At 32.5% G+C, this 14,141-nt stretch overlaps 2 protein-coding genes across 4 annotated transcripts in view; one reads left to right on the top strand and one right to left on the bottom strand.

The window, feature by feature from the left end:
* The window catches only part of LOC145967592 (uncharacterized), a 224,121-nt gene that overhangs the window by 157,551 nt on the left and 52,429 nt on the right, over positions 1–14,141 (bottom strand). The gene's annotated exons all lie outside the window — the stretch shown is intronic.
* The window catches only part of Ror (tyrosine-protein kinase transmembrane receptor Ror), a 264,893-nt gene that overhangs the window by 210,985 nt on the left and 39,767 nt on the right, over positions 1–14,141 (top strand). For all 3 annotated transcript variants that reach the window (XM_083092607.1, XM_083092599.1, XM_083092616.1), the window contains 2 exons: positions 5,207–5,300; positions 13,775–13,985. In XM_083092607.1, the coding sequence (XP_082948733.1) occupies positions 5,207–5,300; positions 13,775–13,985 (305 nt within the window). The remainder of the gene's footprint in view (positions 1–5,206; positions 5,301–13,774; positions 13,986–14,141) is intronic.

Genomic DNA, 14,141 nt, shown 5'->3' with positions numbered 1-14,141 from the left:
CTTAGGTTTCTGCGGCTTTTTTCAGGAAGATAGGGAAAAGCATGGGAAAAAACATACGTGACTACAATGACGTTCGATTTTATTGGTCCTCTCCCACGAGTAGTGCATGTACCATGTCCCATATGTGGACACATGCGCACAGTCTCTCTCTCTTTTTCCATACGTGCTACGGGCATTCGTTTTCACGAGGGACGCATACCACGTAACCAGACACTTGGTTCAAATGGTTCTCGTACAGTGCATGTAGGTTGCGGTTGTTATACCGACGACAGTCAGCAGATCGAGGAGAAGCAAGCTCTTTCGCGTTGTATATCGAAATTTCAGGACCAAATGTCCGACATTTTTCTATGAAAAGCCATATGCTATCGTGAATCATATTGGCTTATTTTTCACGACACATGTGAGCTACTTATTCTTTCAAAATGTATTAAAGAGGAAGATATAAAATTAAAATTATAAAAAATAAACATTATAAAAAAAGAGAGAGATTGATTGATTGATCATGGATACAAAGTTAAATACAGAACGATATAAAAAATGCGAACGCAATTCTCGATTTGATAGTGTTTTATACAGCGCAGCAGCGTTTCCATAAATTGCACAGCCGCAGTCGCGCTGTAATTAAAAAAAGCAATGTTCCCTCGATTCACACACGGGTCGATTCGTATGCACCGAGATGGAAAATATTCGCGTGCGACACCAGGCGAATATTCACCAAAATTAGAAGTTATTAAAGGATGCAGGATTTTGGTAGCGGTAGCATTCGGCGACCCGTGAAATTTAACTCGAACTGCAATTTAAATCGGCCATATTACGAAAATCCGTTTAATCTTTCGGGTTTCTCTATCGCGACGTAGCTATTGTCAAGCATGAATATTCCATAAAAGTGAAATGCTGCTTTAATATTTGTTTCCGTGCGCGATATTCAGATATTTTAATCATACCAGTTTTATTCTAAAATTGTGACATTCATAAAGTGGCAATAAAAATAAACGTTAAAAGAGAACTATGATGGAAAATATATCCCTATATTTTTAACATACACCATATTTCCGATGTTATAGCGAGCACTGTTAAAACACTGAACAATGCTAAAACACTGAATCCTGCAACAATTTATACATGGTGCAGTAAATCTCATCATCTCTACGATATTACCATCCCATTAATTCGAAATTAAACTTGCGTTGACAACATCTGCCAACTGGTGTATACGTAATGTAAACATAAAATACACATGGAGATATGCGAAATATCAAAATCGCTGAGAATTGTGCATTTCCAACAATTTGCCGAGTTTCATCGAATGCGTCGGATAATGTCGCGCGTCAGTAACATTTACCAGCATCCAAAACTATAACAACGCGAATCGAAAATTTTATTGACAAGGAATTATATTTATATATAAAATATTTGTATATACAAACATGTCGATTTTCTGACAGAGATCATTTGTAATATTTAATTATTTTACATGTAATTAGATAAAAAGTAGTTCATATTAAACGACCTTATATATTACTCTTATAATTACTCTTTTAAAGCTATTAAATTGTTAATGTATATATAATTATTTTAATAGCATAATCAAATAATATCTTTTATAATTATCTTTATAACAGATGCTTTACGTAATTATTTGCCTCTTGGAAAGTTTTGTATAGTAACAGATATAAGTATTAAATGTGTCTATGTAAATAATAATAAAATATTTGCTTAAAAATGTTATATCTGCAGATTATGCCATATAAATATTTAAAATTCTTTATGACTAGTTCGTTTTTCATATTTTTTTTTTTTTAATGTGCATTTGTTCTGACATGAGTTGATAACGTGTGTCATTTTTATGACGCATACCAATAGATGGGATTGTTATGTGTGATAAGCTCCTGACAAAGATTCGAGATTACTATTTTTATGAGACCCAGGAGATCGTTTCTGTCGGGGACAGTCAGCAGCGGGATTAGCCACTCTCCTCTCGAGATACTACTTTTGAATTAGACGAAACGTGACGCAAGAGAGCAGGAGCGAATGAAAGTACGCAAGAGGGGGCCTTTCCGCGGCCGTAATTTCGCGGCGACAATTACACGGCGGTGGCGAAATGGCCAGCGGCTTAACGTTGTAATATCGCTGCAACGCGGATAGTCAACGAAATTAAACCATGGCTTGCTTAACCTGAGGATTCTCCGAGAGGGAGATTTTCGACATTCCAGAATATTTGTATTTCTCGCATTTCTGTCAATATTTTTAGTAGAATACTAAAAGAATTTCTCATTTGTTAATTAATAACGTACGAATTATTCAATTGAATTTAGAGACTTTACGTATTGTAGTTTACGTATTATTACGTATTATTTTAAATAGCTACAATTATTTTATTCAATCTTGTTAAATAATTAATTAAGACACATGTAAAAATATTCAATCATCAAAATAATATCAAAATAACAATTCAATATAACTTTAATATTTCTTACACTACTGTAAAATATTTAGCAAAATATAAATTCTATAATTTTGTACTTGATATTAAAAATCCATATAGATTAACAAAAAAGAAGCATTAAAATTCTACTCGTGTTTACCGTAAATAGATTTATGTATAAACCGCAATTGATTTATAGAGTACTTTGTCACTGATTGCACAATTGGAAAATCTATATCGATATGTATTGTATGTATAAGTCTCCTACATATTTCATATATTAAAAACGTCATACGGCTTTGTCAATCAATATTACAATCTCGATAGAAATAGAGATGCAAACTGCTCGTCGATATTTGTTATATATACCGCGCGTGCTTTTATTTTACATCGGCCAGAAATTTTTCATATTTATTTTGAATAGATTTTTTATCATGCGCTCACTGAAAAACTCGCGGCACGGACGAAATTCAAAGTTAAACGTCACTTTACAATACGAACGGGATGCATCGCAGATACACACTGAATAAAATTCGTATTTTTCCCGTACCAATATTTGCAAAACTTCTCTGTGTCCGATCAAAAATCCCAGCTTCGCAGTCTATCGATGATAAAGCACGTTCTAGGGGCAACAGGCAAAAAATATTTTATCGTCGTTTCAACGTGATGGACTATAATCAAATCGATGGCTCAGAGTATGCAACTAAAAAACAAATTATTTTGGAGTGTTTGTCGATAGATATAGCGTACATGTTTCATACTAATAAAATGAAAAATTACATATCAAATATAACAAACCAAAAAATTATTCTAGGATAGATTTATGCATTTTAAAATGACATATTTTTGGAAAAAATTTTTTACGAGCTTCGTTTTACTTTAATATCGTGGAAAATCATTAATGTAACAATTTACTTTTTTGACATTTAGTTTAAAAAAAATAAAATCAAACTTTTATTTAAAAAAATATGTATTTTATCTTTTTTTCGTAATTCTAAAGTTTAATATTTTGTAATAATTGTTTCATAATGATTTATTAATGTTTAATACATGCGATGGTAAATTGGGTTGATCAATGAATCGGAAAACGATATTCGTAAGAGGACTGGGAGTTTAAATATGTTCTTACCACCTACTCGGTTGTGCAGATACTAAACAAATAATTTACTTGATTAGTTAATAGCTTTTGCTGCATTATGACTTATGAAAGTACACGTACAACAGATTGCGAGAGAGCATATATAGAGAATTATTATAGAATCTTAAAAGATGAAAAAATTTTAAATAAAAGATGTTAAAATATGAAGATCATATAGTAATATAATTTGAATAAATTGCTCCCCCACTTATTTTTCACGCCAAAAAATTTTCATGTATATCACTTACGGCGTTAACGTAACTTTTTAGAGATATGATAATTTATAAATATGAGTCTGGTATTATTTGCGCCAGCTCTACAGTCGTAATATAATAGACAATATGGTCAGTCATATAATAGCCAGTATGTGTACCGTACACACTCTCGGAGTGAGATTCCATATTAAACCTCTTTCGCTGGCGGATTACTCATTATCGCGCTAACAACTCGGGAGCGTGCCGACCTTAATCATGATTCACAAATTAATCTCGCGGCACCGTCGACCGACGAAATCGTTTGTTGACGGCACCGTCTAGCCAAATATATTAGGATCCGGAAGACGTGCGAGTAAGTTATAATTGTGTGCACGGAGATTACCCCTCCGACATCGGCAAATATATCCGTTGTACCGGCTGCAATTTAATCGGCGGAATGTCGAGAATTCGACGTATTAATCCCTGTGAATCTTCTCAGCGTAGGAACGCAGGAAAAATCGTTAGTCCGACATGAAAACGATAATATAGTGCGAGACGTTTCTATGACATCTCTGAGGAATCAAATGGAAGAAGTATTTTTATCAAAACAAACGTGTACATTGTAAATCAGGATTTATTCGTTCAGTTTTATATAATTAATTAATTAATTGATTTAATTTTAAACATATATATTGTAATTATATATTGTTGTAAAAATCGCACATTCATTAAAAAAATTTACTTTCTATAAGAAAGAACGCTAAATTTGATTATTTGTTTTGAATAATTAAAAAGAAAATAATAAAATAAAAAATAAAATTTGTATAATAAAATATTAATAAAAATAAGGTAATAAATGATTTTCTATTCTTTTTAATATTTCATAAAATATTTATGCTTGAATGAAACTTCATCATCATAGTAATAGAGTAATAGCAAGTTCGATGAGGGTCAAATTGATTGAAAATGTGTGCGCGAGAATTAATTTAATCCTTCTGTTGAGTTTGATCCACTCTTGATTTAATATCAATATTGAATCGATAACGGTTCGTTTCACAACGAACTTTACAAGAAACCGCAAAAACGCTAATTGTCGTTTTATTGGTAGAATACTTCAGACTTTATTTAATGTGATTATTGAGAATTGAACAATGAGCACTGGCAAGTGGAAAATTATATAGAATTTCTTAAAAGATTTTTATCTTTTTAATTTGTTAAATTTCAATTTTCATATATCTTAAACTATCATATTTCTCATAACATAGATCAAAAAATTAAAACTATAATTTTAGAAAATTTATTAAAATTTTTTTAATATGTTAGGGAACTTCAATATTTCAATATCGATTTTATGTATGTTTTCTATTAAACGTAATGTTAACGTAACGTTATGTTAAATAATCATATTAAATTAGAATCAATAAAAATAAATCGGTTTTCTGTTTACAGGTGGAAATGGCGATATCGAGGATTCGGATACTGACGTACAGGACTATAGCACAGACGAAGACTACAACGATGTTTTTGACTCGACCAGTAACGGGTGAGTGTTATATATCTACTTACAACCCCTATTCTCTTATCGTCTTATCGCAGGATTAAATGCAGAACATATATCCGTCTAACTAGCACCGTGCTTAATTAGCAATTAAAATTGCTATCGACCGCGTCCATCAACGATGACCGAAGACTTCCTACCTGTATCCGGACGAAATTGCCGAGACAAGCAAGAAACCGACCCTTTTTAATTGCGTTACACATTCACATATACATACTGTCGCATTTTTTGTGGGGATTTGAAAACAAAGGACAAAATATTTCGTTGAATCTCGTCAAAGTATCTGTTCGAATAATTAGCTAATCCTGATCGAGGAGAACAAATTTCGAAATCAACGCCAATATTAACGGATTCTATAACTATTATAATTAATTATCATATTATCATGTTAGTTGTACTTATTTCTTGTGATTATTCAATAAAATAAAATTTATATAAATATTTCTTGCGTGAAAGGCGGAAGAAAATATATCTTAGTAAAAATACAGCAATTTTAGTTAAATGAAAAATATTTGTCAAATGCAATTTTAGTTAAATGAAAAATATTTGTCAAAAAAATATTTTAGTATCACAATTAAAAAAAAATAGTTAATAACAATATAATGTTTCCAGCTAGAGAAAGGTTGGAAAATTAAATATAAAATGATATTACAAGTGATATTACATATATACTTAGTTAAATTTATAAAAATCCCTTTCACAACGACTAAAAAAAAGTATAACGATTAAAATCATAAGTTAAAAAATAACGATATTTATTTCGGAGGAAATATATAGTTGAAAGAAAGAAAGTTGGACAGATATCAAAAAGGGGAAAATATTATGAAGGGAACGACAGACAGATTCGTTTTTACTGTACAACGGGAAAGGACAAGGACAAGGGAAGAGGAACCCCGCGGGGCTTAATAAGGAAGCGACTTGATTGGTTCGATTCGAAAGCTAATAATGCCACTTCCCGTGTAGGCAAGTCTCGTGGAACTGTAAAGGCTGCCGCATGATTAAATTTGAATTCTCCGCCCCCCTCTCACCCTCTCTACGACTAAGCTAATTTGCGACGGACGCGTCGATAGAGCCAATCGAAATTCCGCAGTTCAAATTTCATATCCGCGCTTTCCTCGGGCAGCGATTGCGAAGTAGCTTCCGACAGGCTTTTCGATGTGTGAGTTTACAACGGGATGAAAATATATTTGAAAATTCCCATCTCGGGGAATGTCCCTTCGCGCTCAGGATGTCGAGCAGAAAAGTCGCACAATTTCCGCGATGCGGCCCGCGCCGTGCGATTTTCTTTCCACGAGGAGTCGATATCGACGTCCCGTCGCAATAAATCAGTTTTGTCGTTACACTGGAAAATTTAATATCGAAATCAGCGTCGGGCAGAGAGGAAAAGTTTCCAATTCGTCGAAGGATAGGTGCTTAAAACGTCATTCGGTGGTTCTGGAGCACCCTCTACATACGGGATACTGCTCTCTACCTCGAATACGTAATATATCTTTTTAATTTCCTGTTAACGTTTCTTCTTTTTCATGAATCTTTTACTGTCGCGAATAGGAAAATCGCGTACTTTCTGCAGAGTTCGACTTCTGCAATTTTCTCTTTTCAAGAATTTCATATTGACATCTCGTCGCTATAAATCAGTTTGATCGGTTAGAAAATGGAAAATCTATGTTATTAAAAAATTGAAATCTATATTGCGCGAGTAAAAAGGTAAAAATCACTTCTTCTCAATTAAAAGACATTAATAATTTATAAGTTATAAAGGATTAAAAATAAACTTATTTTGATGACTTATATTCTTAAATAGACCTAACAGTATTTATGATTTTTTTAACATATTTGATTTTAGATAAAAGAACAATTTTTTACGATATCTATCGACTTATAAGTTTTCTTACGGTATAAATTTGTTTCGTTCAATATTATATTATTATGTTATTCTATGTAATCTATTCTTCTTCATGCTTGGATACACAAGTGACGTACGAGCCGATACGCAGTGCATAGATTTATCGTAGTATATATTCTGATGCGATAATACACTCATCGTTATTGAAATTACACGCCATAAAACGCGTATGCGACATCTTGCTTCCAAGATAGCACATATATCTTTGGCTGTTTCATTGGAATTTATATCTTTCTCGCATAGTCGTAGTCAAGGAATATTTCAAGGATCTATATAGAGCTATATATACAATCTTAATGCTACTTCATTTATACTGCGATGTTCATATGAATTATCATCAAATAAAATATTTTTCATAAAATATATATTAAATATTTAAGCGATAAAAAAATTCATAATTTTAAAAACGTTTTCACATTTTGTAAAACGTACCGAAAACATTCAATATATTTATAAAATGTAAAAAAGCACATTAAGCAAGATTAAAATATAATTTGTCTAAATAAATTATAATTATTGTCATAAATCTACAAGGATTAAATTCGATTACTCTACCTTAGTCATATCCTTGAACTTGAAGTTTGATTTTGTACTTTTAGAATTAAACTACGATAATATGATACACTGTTAGATAACATCTGGATAGGTAAAATAACAATAACCATCGTAAATTCACGACGATCAGATTTAATTACATTTTAATTATCTAAGATGCTATACTCGAGTTTGCAAAGTTATACAACTTTGGCTTTACGCTATAACCCATTATAACATCACGTTTACGCACCTGCACGTGACATTAGTTTACATCATTATATCACGACATAATGACACGGTAATGGGTTCGACGCGATTGAAATTACACATCCTAGTCGGTCGTGGTAACACATTATGGCTCTGATACCGATAGCGACATATGCGGCCCGTTGTGTATGAGCATTTGTGTGTAAGTGCGTGCCTTTGTATTTGCGTATGCACACAATTTCGACATGTACTTCTCCAATGCGATCGCTATACATTATTCGACCCTAAATATGACATAACTCCATTAATATCGATGCCCGGTTGGCTGCGGGCTTCTACGAGTAGCCATTTCTCTCGGAATATTAAGCAAGAATAAATCTTCCTTCTGGGAACGTCTTTGTAATCGATTACATCGCAATCGCTTGAAAAAAATCCAATTATAGGATTAGATCGAATTATAGAATAAGAATTTTTAAATGTGTATAAAATTGATAAAAATTTACATTGCTTTAAATACATATGTACTACACGCACGCACACATATTTGTAAATATAAATAAAAATGTAAATATACAAAGAGATACAGATACGTAATTATGCCAACCAAGTGTTAATTAATTCACCTATTAGCGATTATTCGTACACGATTGGTGACGGAAATTTCTATAACCGCAATATCAATCGTAATCATTAGCACAGTATTGTTTATCTCTAATTTGGATGTAAATGTGACGGCGTGCATTACTTCCCAATGAATGTTGAATAGTCTAATATTGAAACAACGTGTTATTGGCCTGAATATGATGGCCATGTTCGATAAACCTTACCATTTCCCAGGTTCCAATCGTGATATAATTGAAATCATTATTTAATAGTAATAGGCACCGTGATAGATAACAATAATACAACCAGCATTGGTAAATTACTCAACGATTGTTTGTCGAGCTTGTTAAAGAATTGCTTACCAATAAAACAATATATATGAGAGGAATCTATAGAATTAAATTCTTACAATTTGTGTGTGTGTATTTTCACTTTTAGCGCCAAAAAAATTAGAATTGATTTACGAATTTTGAAGAAAGAATAACAAACATTTAATAAACAAATATGATTAAAATAATGAGAATATGAGAATTTAAAAAATCTAAAAATTTTTTTATATATGAAGACCCATTATGATGTTTCATTCTACAATTTGTACATTTCCTGCCAGAGCATTAACTTTAACTTTCCAAGCAGGCGAGCGAGAAACAAGCTCTACCACTTAAAATGTTGTCTCCGACAATGGGGTGCGGGACCGCCGGTGAACAGTGGGAGGGAAGGAGGATAAGGGATGGTTAAACGTTGCATTATTTATAGAAACCCTGCAACCTCCTAATCCTCGTCTGAGAAGGTCTTCTGTCTGCTTGAAATGGCCAACGAAGGAAGTGACGTAATGCCGTCGGTGCGACGAAGTGTTAACGCTTTCCAACGCACATTTTCCTTATAAACCTCCCGCGTCTCTTCTGAAGAAATCTTACAGATTATATCTTTCTTTAATGTGTTCTACATTTCACAAAATTTTCTGATATTTAAATACATAATATTTTTATAATATCGAGTTGTGTTCAACTATCTAAAATGTGAAAAAATCAAATTCTTCTATAGCGATCTTTCTCAAAATTACCGATCTATAAATGTTATTTATTTTTAATTTATAAATATATGTATATAATTGCGTAAAATCATACGTACACAAACGTTTATATGTAAAACTTCATTTTTTTTATATTATCATTTAAATTTAAATCGAAGCATTTTCGCTACATCAGTTCACATTCTTTAAAACGAAAATTTTTATTCTCTAGCTTTTCAGTGTCTCCGTCATGTTTTAAAATTTATAAATTTTTAATTAAAAAATTTAAACATTTGAATTACAACATCTCCTTATTAGGATATAATTACAAATCTCTGACGACGAAGTTCACTCAGTACGTGAATGCGCAATAATATTCTACTCAAACAACAAACATCGCGCGCCATGAGGGACCGAGCCACGTAATTAGTAGAGTTGCATATGCTATTATGTGTCGCAAGTGCACGTCGTGAGTGTTCTAACTCCTTTGTCAATCTTTGCCGCAGAATAACAGAACGTATATCAATGTTTGAATTTTTAAAAGGTGATAAAATCGATATTCACCAAGTCAAATTCGATAAGCTTATTCATGATTTTGTAACAAATAATTTATTTATATATTTTCTTAAACGTAAATCCTCTGCGTTATCTTCAAAAATAAAATAATATTTATTTTATATCATACACATGAAATAATAAAAAAACTCCGTGTTTTTTAAGGCTTTCAAAGATCTCGATTTCATTTAACTCTGCCATAGCCTCCTGTAGAATTTTTTTTCGTTATCGCATAACGAGACAGCATGAAAATATCGTCACGATGCGCAGATAGATAAGAGCGCAGCATCCCGTTTACGTACGTAAATGTATGCAATTTTATCGCGCGTCACCGAGTTAAGAATGCAGGCGCGCATGTCACCGCGTGCAGCGCGCTGAAAATGAAAAGAGCGCGTTTCGCTTCAACCAGCTGATAAACGCGGCGTCGCTTCAAAATGCATAGAATTACTTTACATAGCGGGTAGATAAAGTGCAGTCAACTGACGCACTGTACAGGGCACCACAGGCGGTGTACGTATTTTCATCTTGCCCGAATACACGCCGCTAATTTCATACGCGCCACCCGGCGTCGAAAATTGCCAGCCGCGGTTGACACACGTGTCGCGGTTGATATTTATGCAATTTACATTGGCGCATTTTCATGCACCGAGAAGCTCCAGCTTTGAGCGTATCCCAGAAACCAAATCTTGTTGCTATATTTAATTAGATACTTAATCCGAACGTAATTTTCAGAGGGCTTCAAAAAAATTGCATTTAGAAAAATGTGAAATATGCAGAGAGAATACAAAAATAGATGTAATATTTCTTAATGCGAAGGAATTAACAAATGTGTAAAATCATATTTTTTTAGTGAAATTTATTTCGATATAATTGAGAGTAGTTTTGAAAATAGAAATGCTAAAATTAATTTTAATTTTTTATAATTAATTTTAATATCATAAATAAATTTTAAATCATATATTAATTTTGATAATGAGAGCTCCAATTTATTCTTAACATCAAAAACATCATATCATATGATTAAAAAAATACAGATGTTATTGACATTAATGAGATACATTTTATTAAATGTTAAATCCTATGGCATGTGTACTTTTATTGTCTAACGTGAGAAATACTTTCGATTTCTCTCTACATATTTCGATACAAAATATGAGTTTTGATACACGATCTTCCTGCGATTATCCACTTCCCAGTTATTCTGATGTTTGCAAACGACGTTGTGCTTCGTCATGAACGAGGCGAACTTCCTGCCAGGCCTGTACCATCACGATGACTTACTCCTGATCATAGGTTGATTTATATTCAATAACCAGCGGTAAACGCGGGGTTAGTTACTCTCCGTACCTACATGCAATCACGTCCTGCCACGTGCAAACGTGGCTGATGGTACGTACACAAATGTCTCTCACATCCGTGTATCTAAGGCCTCGCACACATGTTCACCCGTACACACGCTTCTTGCCGACTTGCACGCATACAGGCGGCAATGTAAACTCGGTGATTGGCCCTCTGCGGAAGGATAGGGTCACCCTAACCGCCCTGTTCCTCCGTTTGTGTTCCTTCGCGTATCAGCTATCGCTCAAATTCATCGCGCGAGAACGGCTATCGATCAAGTAAAATTTAATAGAACACTTCTTATGAATAAATAAACTATTTTCGAAATTGACAGTTTGTAATAAAAGCGAAAATCAAATTAAAAACATACATAATATAAAGAAAATTTAAATAATAAGAGAATAAAGATGTCTGTAGAATTTTTTATTCAAGAAAAAGTTAAGAAATTTAAAATATTTCATTTGAGGAATGAAGAAATTCCTTTAAATAAATGGAGAGATTTTAATAAACGTGTGTTCGTAAATCAATTTATGATATTATATATATAATTAATATAATATTTAATAAAAAAATATATTGCAAAATATTAGAGGATCAGAAAGTTATGCAGTTTTAATTGGCCATTCTTCTACTTTAAATCTTCCTCTTTTTCCGTAAAATCTTTATTTTATTAATTTGTCTAAATAATTGTCTAATTATATTGAATTTTATTTGAATATCCACACGAGAACATTTTATATTATTACTACCAATTATTGGAATTTATACCACATGCATTCAAAGAATATCTTTCTCAAACTTATTATCATTCCCCGTGCCAAACAACAATAATAGCGTACAAACATGGATAGTAATAACCGCGTCTTATCGCATAGACGCACCCAAACGGTGCGTATCTCTCGTTACAACGGCACGTCGTAACATTACGACTGTCGGCGGTCGTGAATGTCGCCACGTGAAATGCAATTGCATCGGCGACATAATTAAAGTCGCCCTTTGTCCCACCGCGCGTTGCGCTTGAATTATTCTCTGACTTTCAGGAATTTAGCGAGAGGCGCGGATGCACGTCGCGTGTCGTATTTTCGCGCGAATATACGGGATTTAAAAAGTGTGTGGCGCACGTTTCCGGAAACATGCGCTAAATGCGTCTCGCAACGCCATGTATCAAGTCTCCCGGGATAAAGAAAACTTGGCGCGATAAGCATTACTTTCATGGACAGTCGGGGAAAGAAGAAGAGAAAAAGAACGTATGATTCCGTATTTATATTTAATACTGCATTTTAGTGTAGCAGCCCTCTTTGTTTAATCATAGGGAGCGCGCCCATTTGAGTGTCTCCACTCACCGGATGCTGCAATTGATTGCAACATCCATGTCTCTGAAGTCATTATCGCTGTTGAATTGGGTTACATCTTGTATCAACATCTCATTCGCGATTATTGTGTTAACATAAACTTATATCTTTGGGGACACGATTTATATTGTCATGTAAAAATGTTGTATAATTTTGCAAGCTGCGTAAAAATATAACACTTGCGAAAAATATTTTATATAAATATTTAAAGATTGAAAGATCCAATATATAAAGTCTCATTTATAAAAGTAGAAAAATATCTTCATCTCTAAAGTAGAATTAATTTCAAAAAATTTTAATAATAATTAATTTAGAGATAAATAATGTACTGATAATATAAATGATGTACGCAATTATTTTCTTTATATACATAGTTTTTCACAACATTTTATGTGTGATAGTAAAAAGAGATCTCTCTTTGATTCGTTTACATATTTTATCTCTATTGAAAATTTTTACTTTCTTACATTCTTTGAAAAAAATTAGCCAAATGATTTTAAAATTTATTTAACGCTGCGATTAATAAAAATAATTATATAATTTAAGATTAGTTTATATATATATATATATATATATATATATATATAACTTAAATTTTTTGCAAATAATAGAACTTGCTCTATAAAAAGAATAATATATTTTATTTTCCTTAATGATTCCTTTTTGCAGTTACTACAGCTAGGATTACGAACGCGATCGATTCATACAATAAAGATTTAAATAATATTTGCATGATATATAATTTAAAAATAATAGAAAATTTATCACAAATTTATCGCGACATTATGAGATAATAATGCAAAATAGCATGAATACATATTGTATAATATGTCTTTTTATAATTCAAAGACATATCTTGTCATTGAAACTTTATAAATAGAGCTTTAAAAAATTGCATCTCACATTTTAGTGATACTGTGATAAAGAATATATTTTATCATCTTTTTCGCAGGACTGATGTGGACGCTGCATCCGGCACGAAAAGTGGCACTTTAAAATTCGTAAGAACTCTGACAAATATCTCGAAGGACGCCGGCGGCGTCGCCCATATGCGATGCGAAGTCGTGGGCGATCCTCCGCCGACAAGGATACGATGGTTCAAGAATGAAGCCCCGTTAGAAGAAGACCGACCGAAAATCACTATTAGGAAAATACACGCACAAGTATGCATAAAATTATCAAACCATTAAATTCGGAATTGTTTCTCTGAGAATGGCACGCAAAAGAAAAATTTTCTTTTTCTAAAATTAGCTCTTCTATATTTTTATTTTTAAATCAAAATTTTATATTTTTATGCATTTTAAATTCTTTTTAATATT

Source organism: Camponotus vicinus, unplaced genomic scaffold (assembly GCF_025532165.1).
Source record: "Camponotus vicinus isolate PSW18456_S1 unplaced genomic scaffold, iyCamVici1.0 SCAF_1, whole genome shotgun sequence".
Classification (NCBI taxonomy): Eukaryota; Metazoa; Arthropoda; class Insecta; order Hymenoptera; family Formicidae; genus Camponotus; species Camponotus vicinus.
This window is presented reverse-complemented; position numbering and strand designations above follow the sequence as displayed.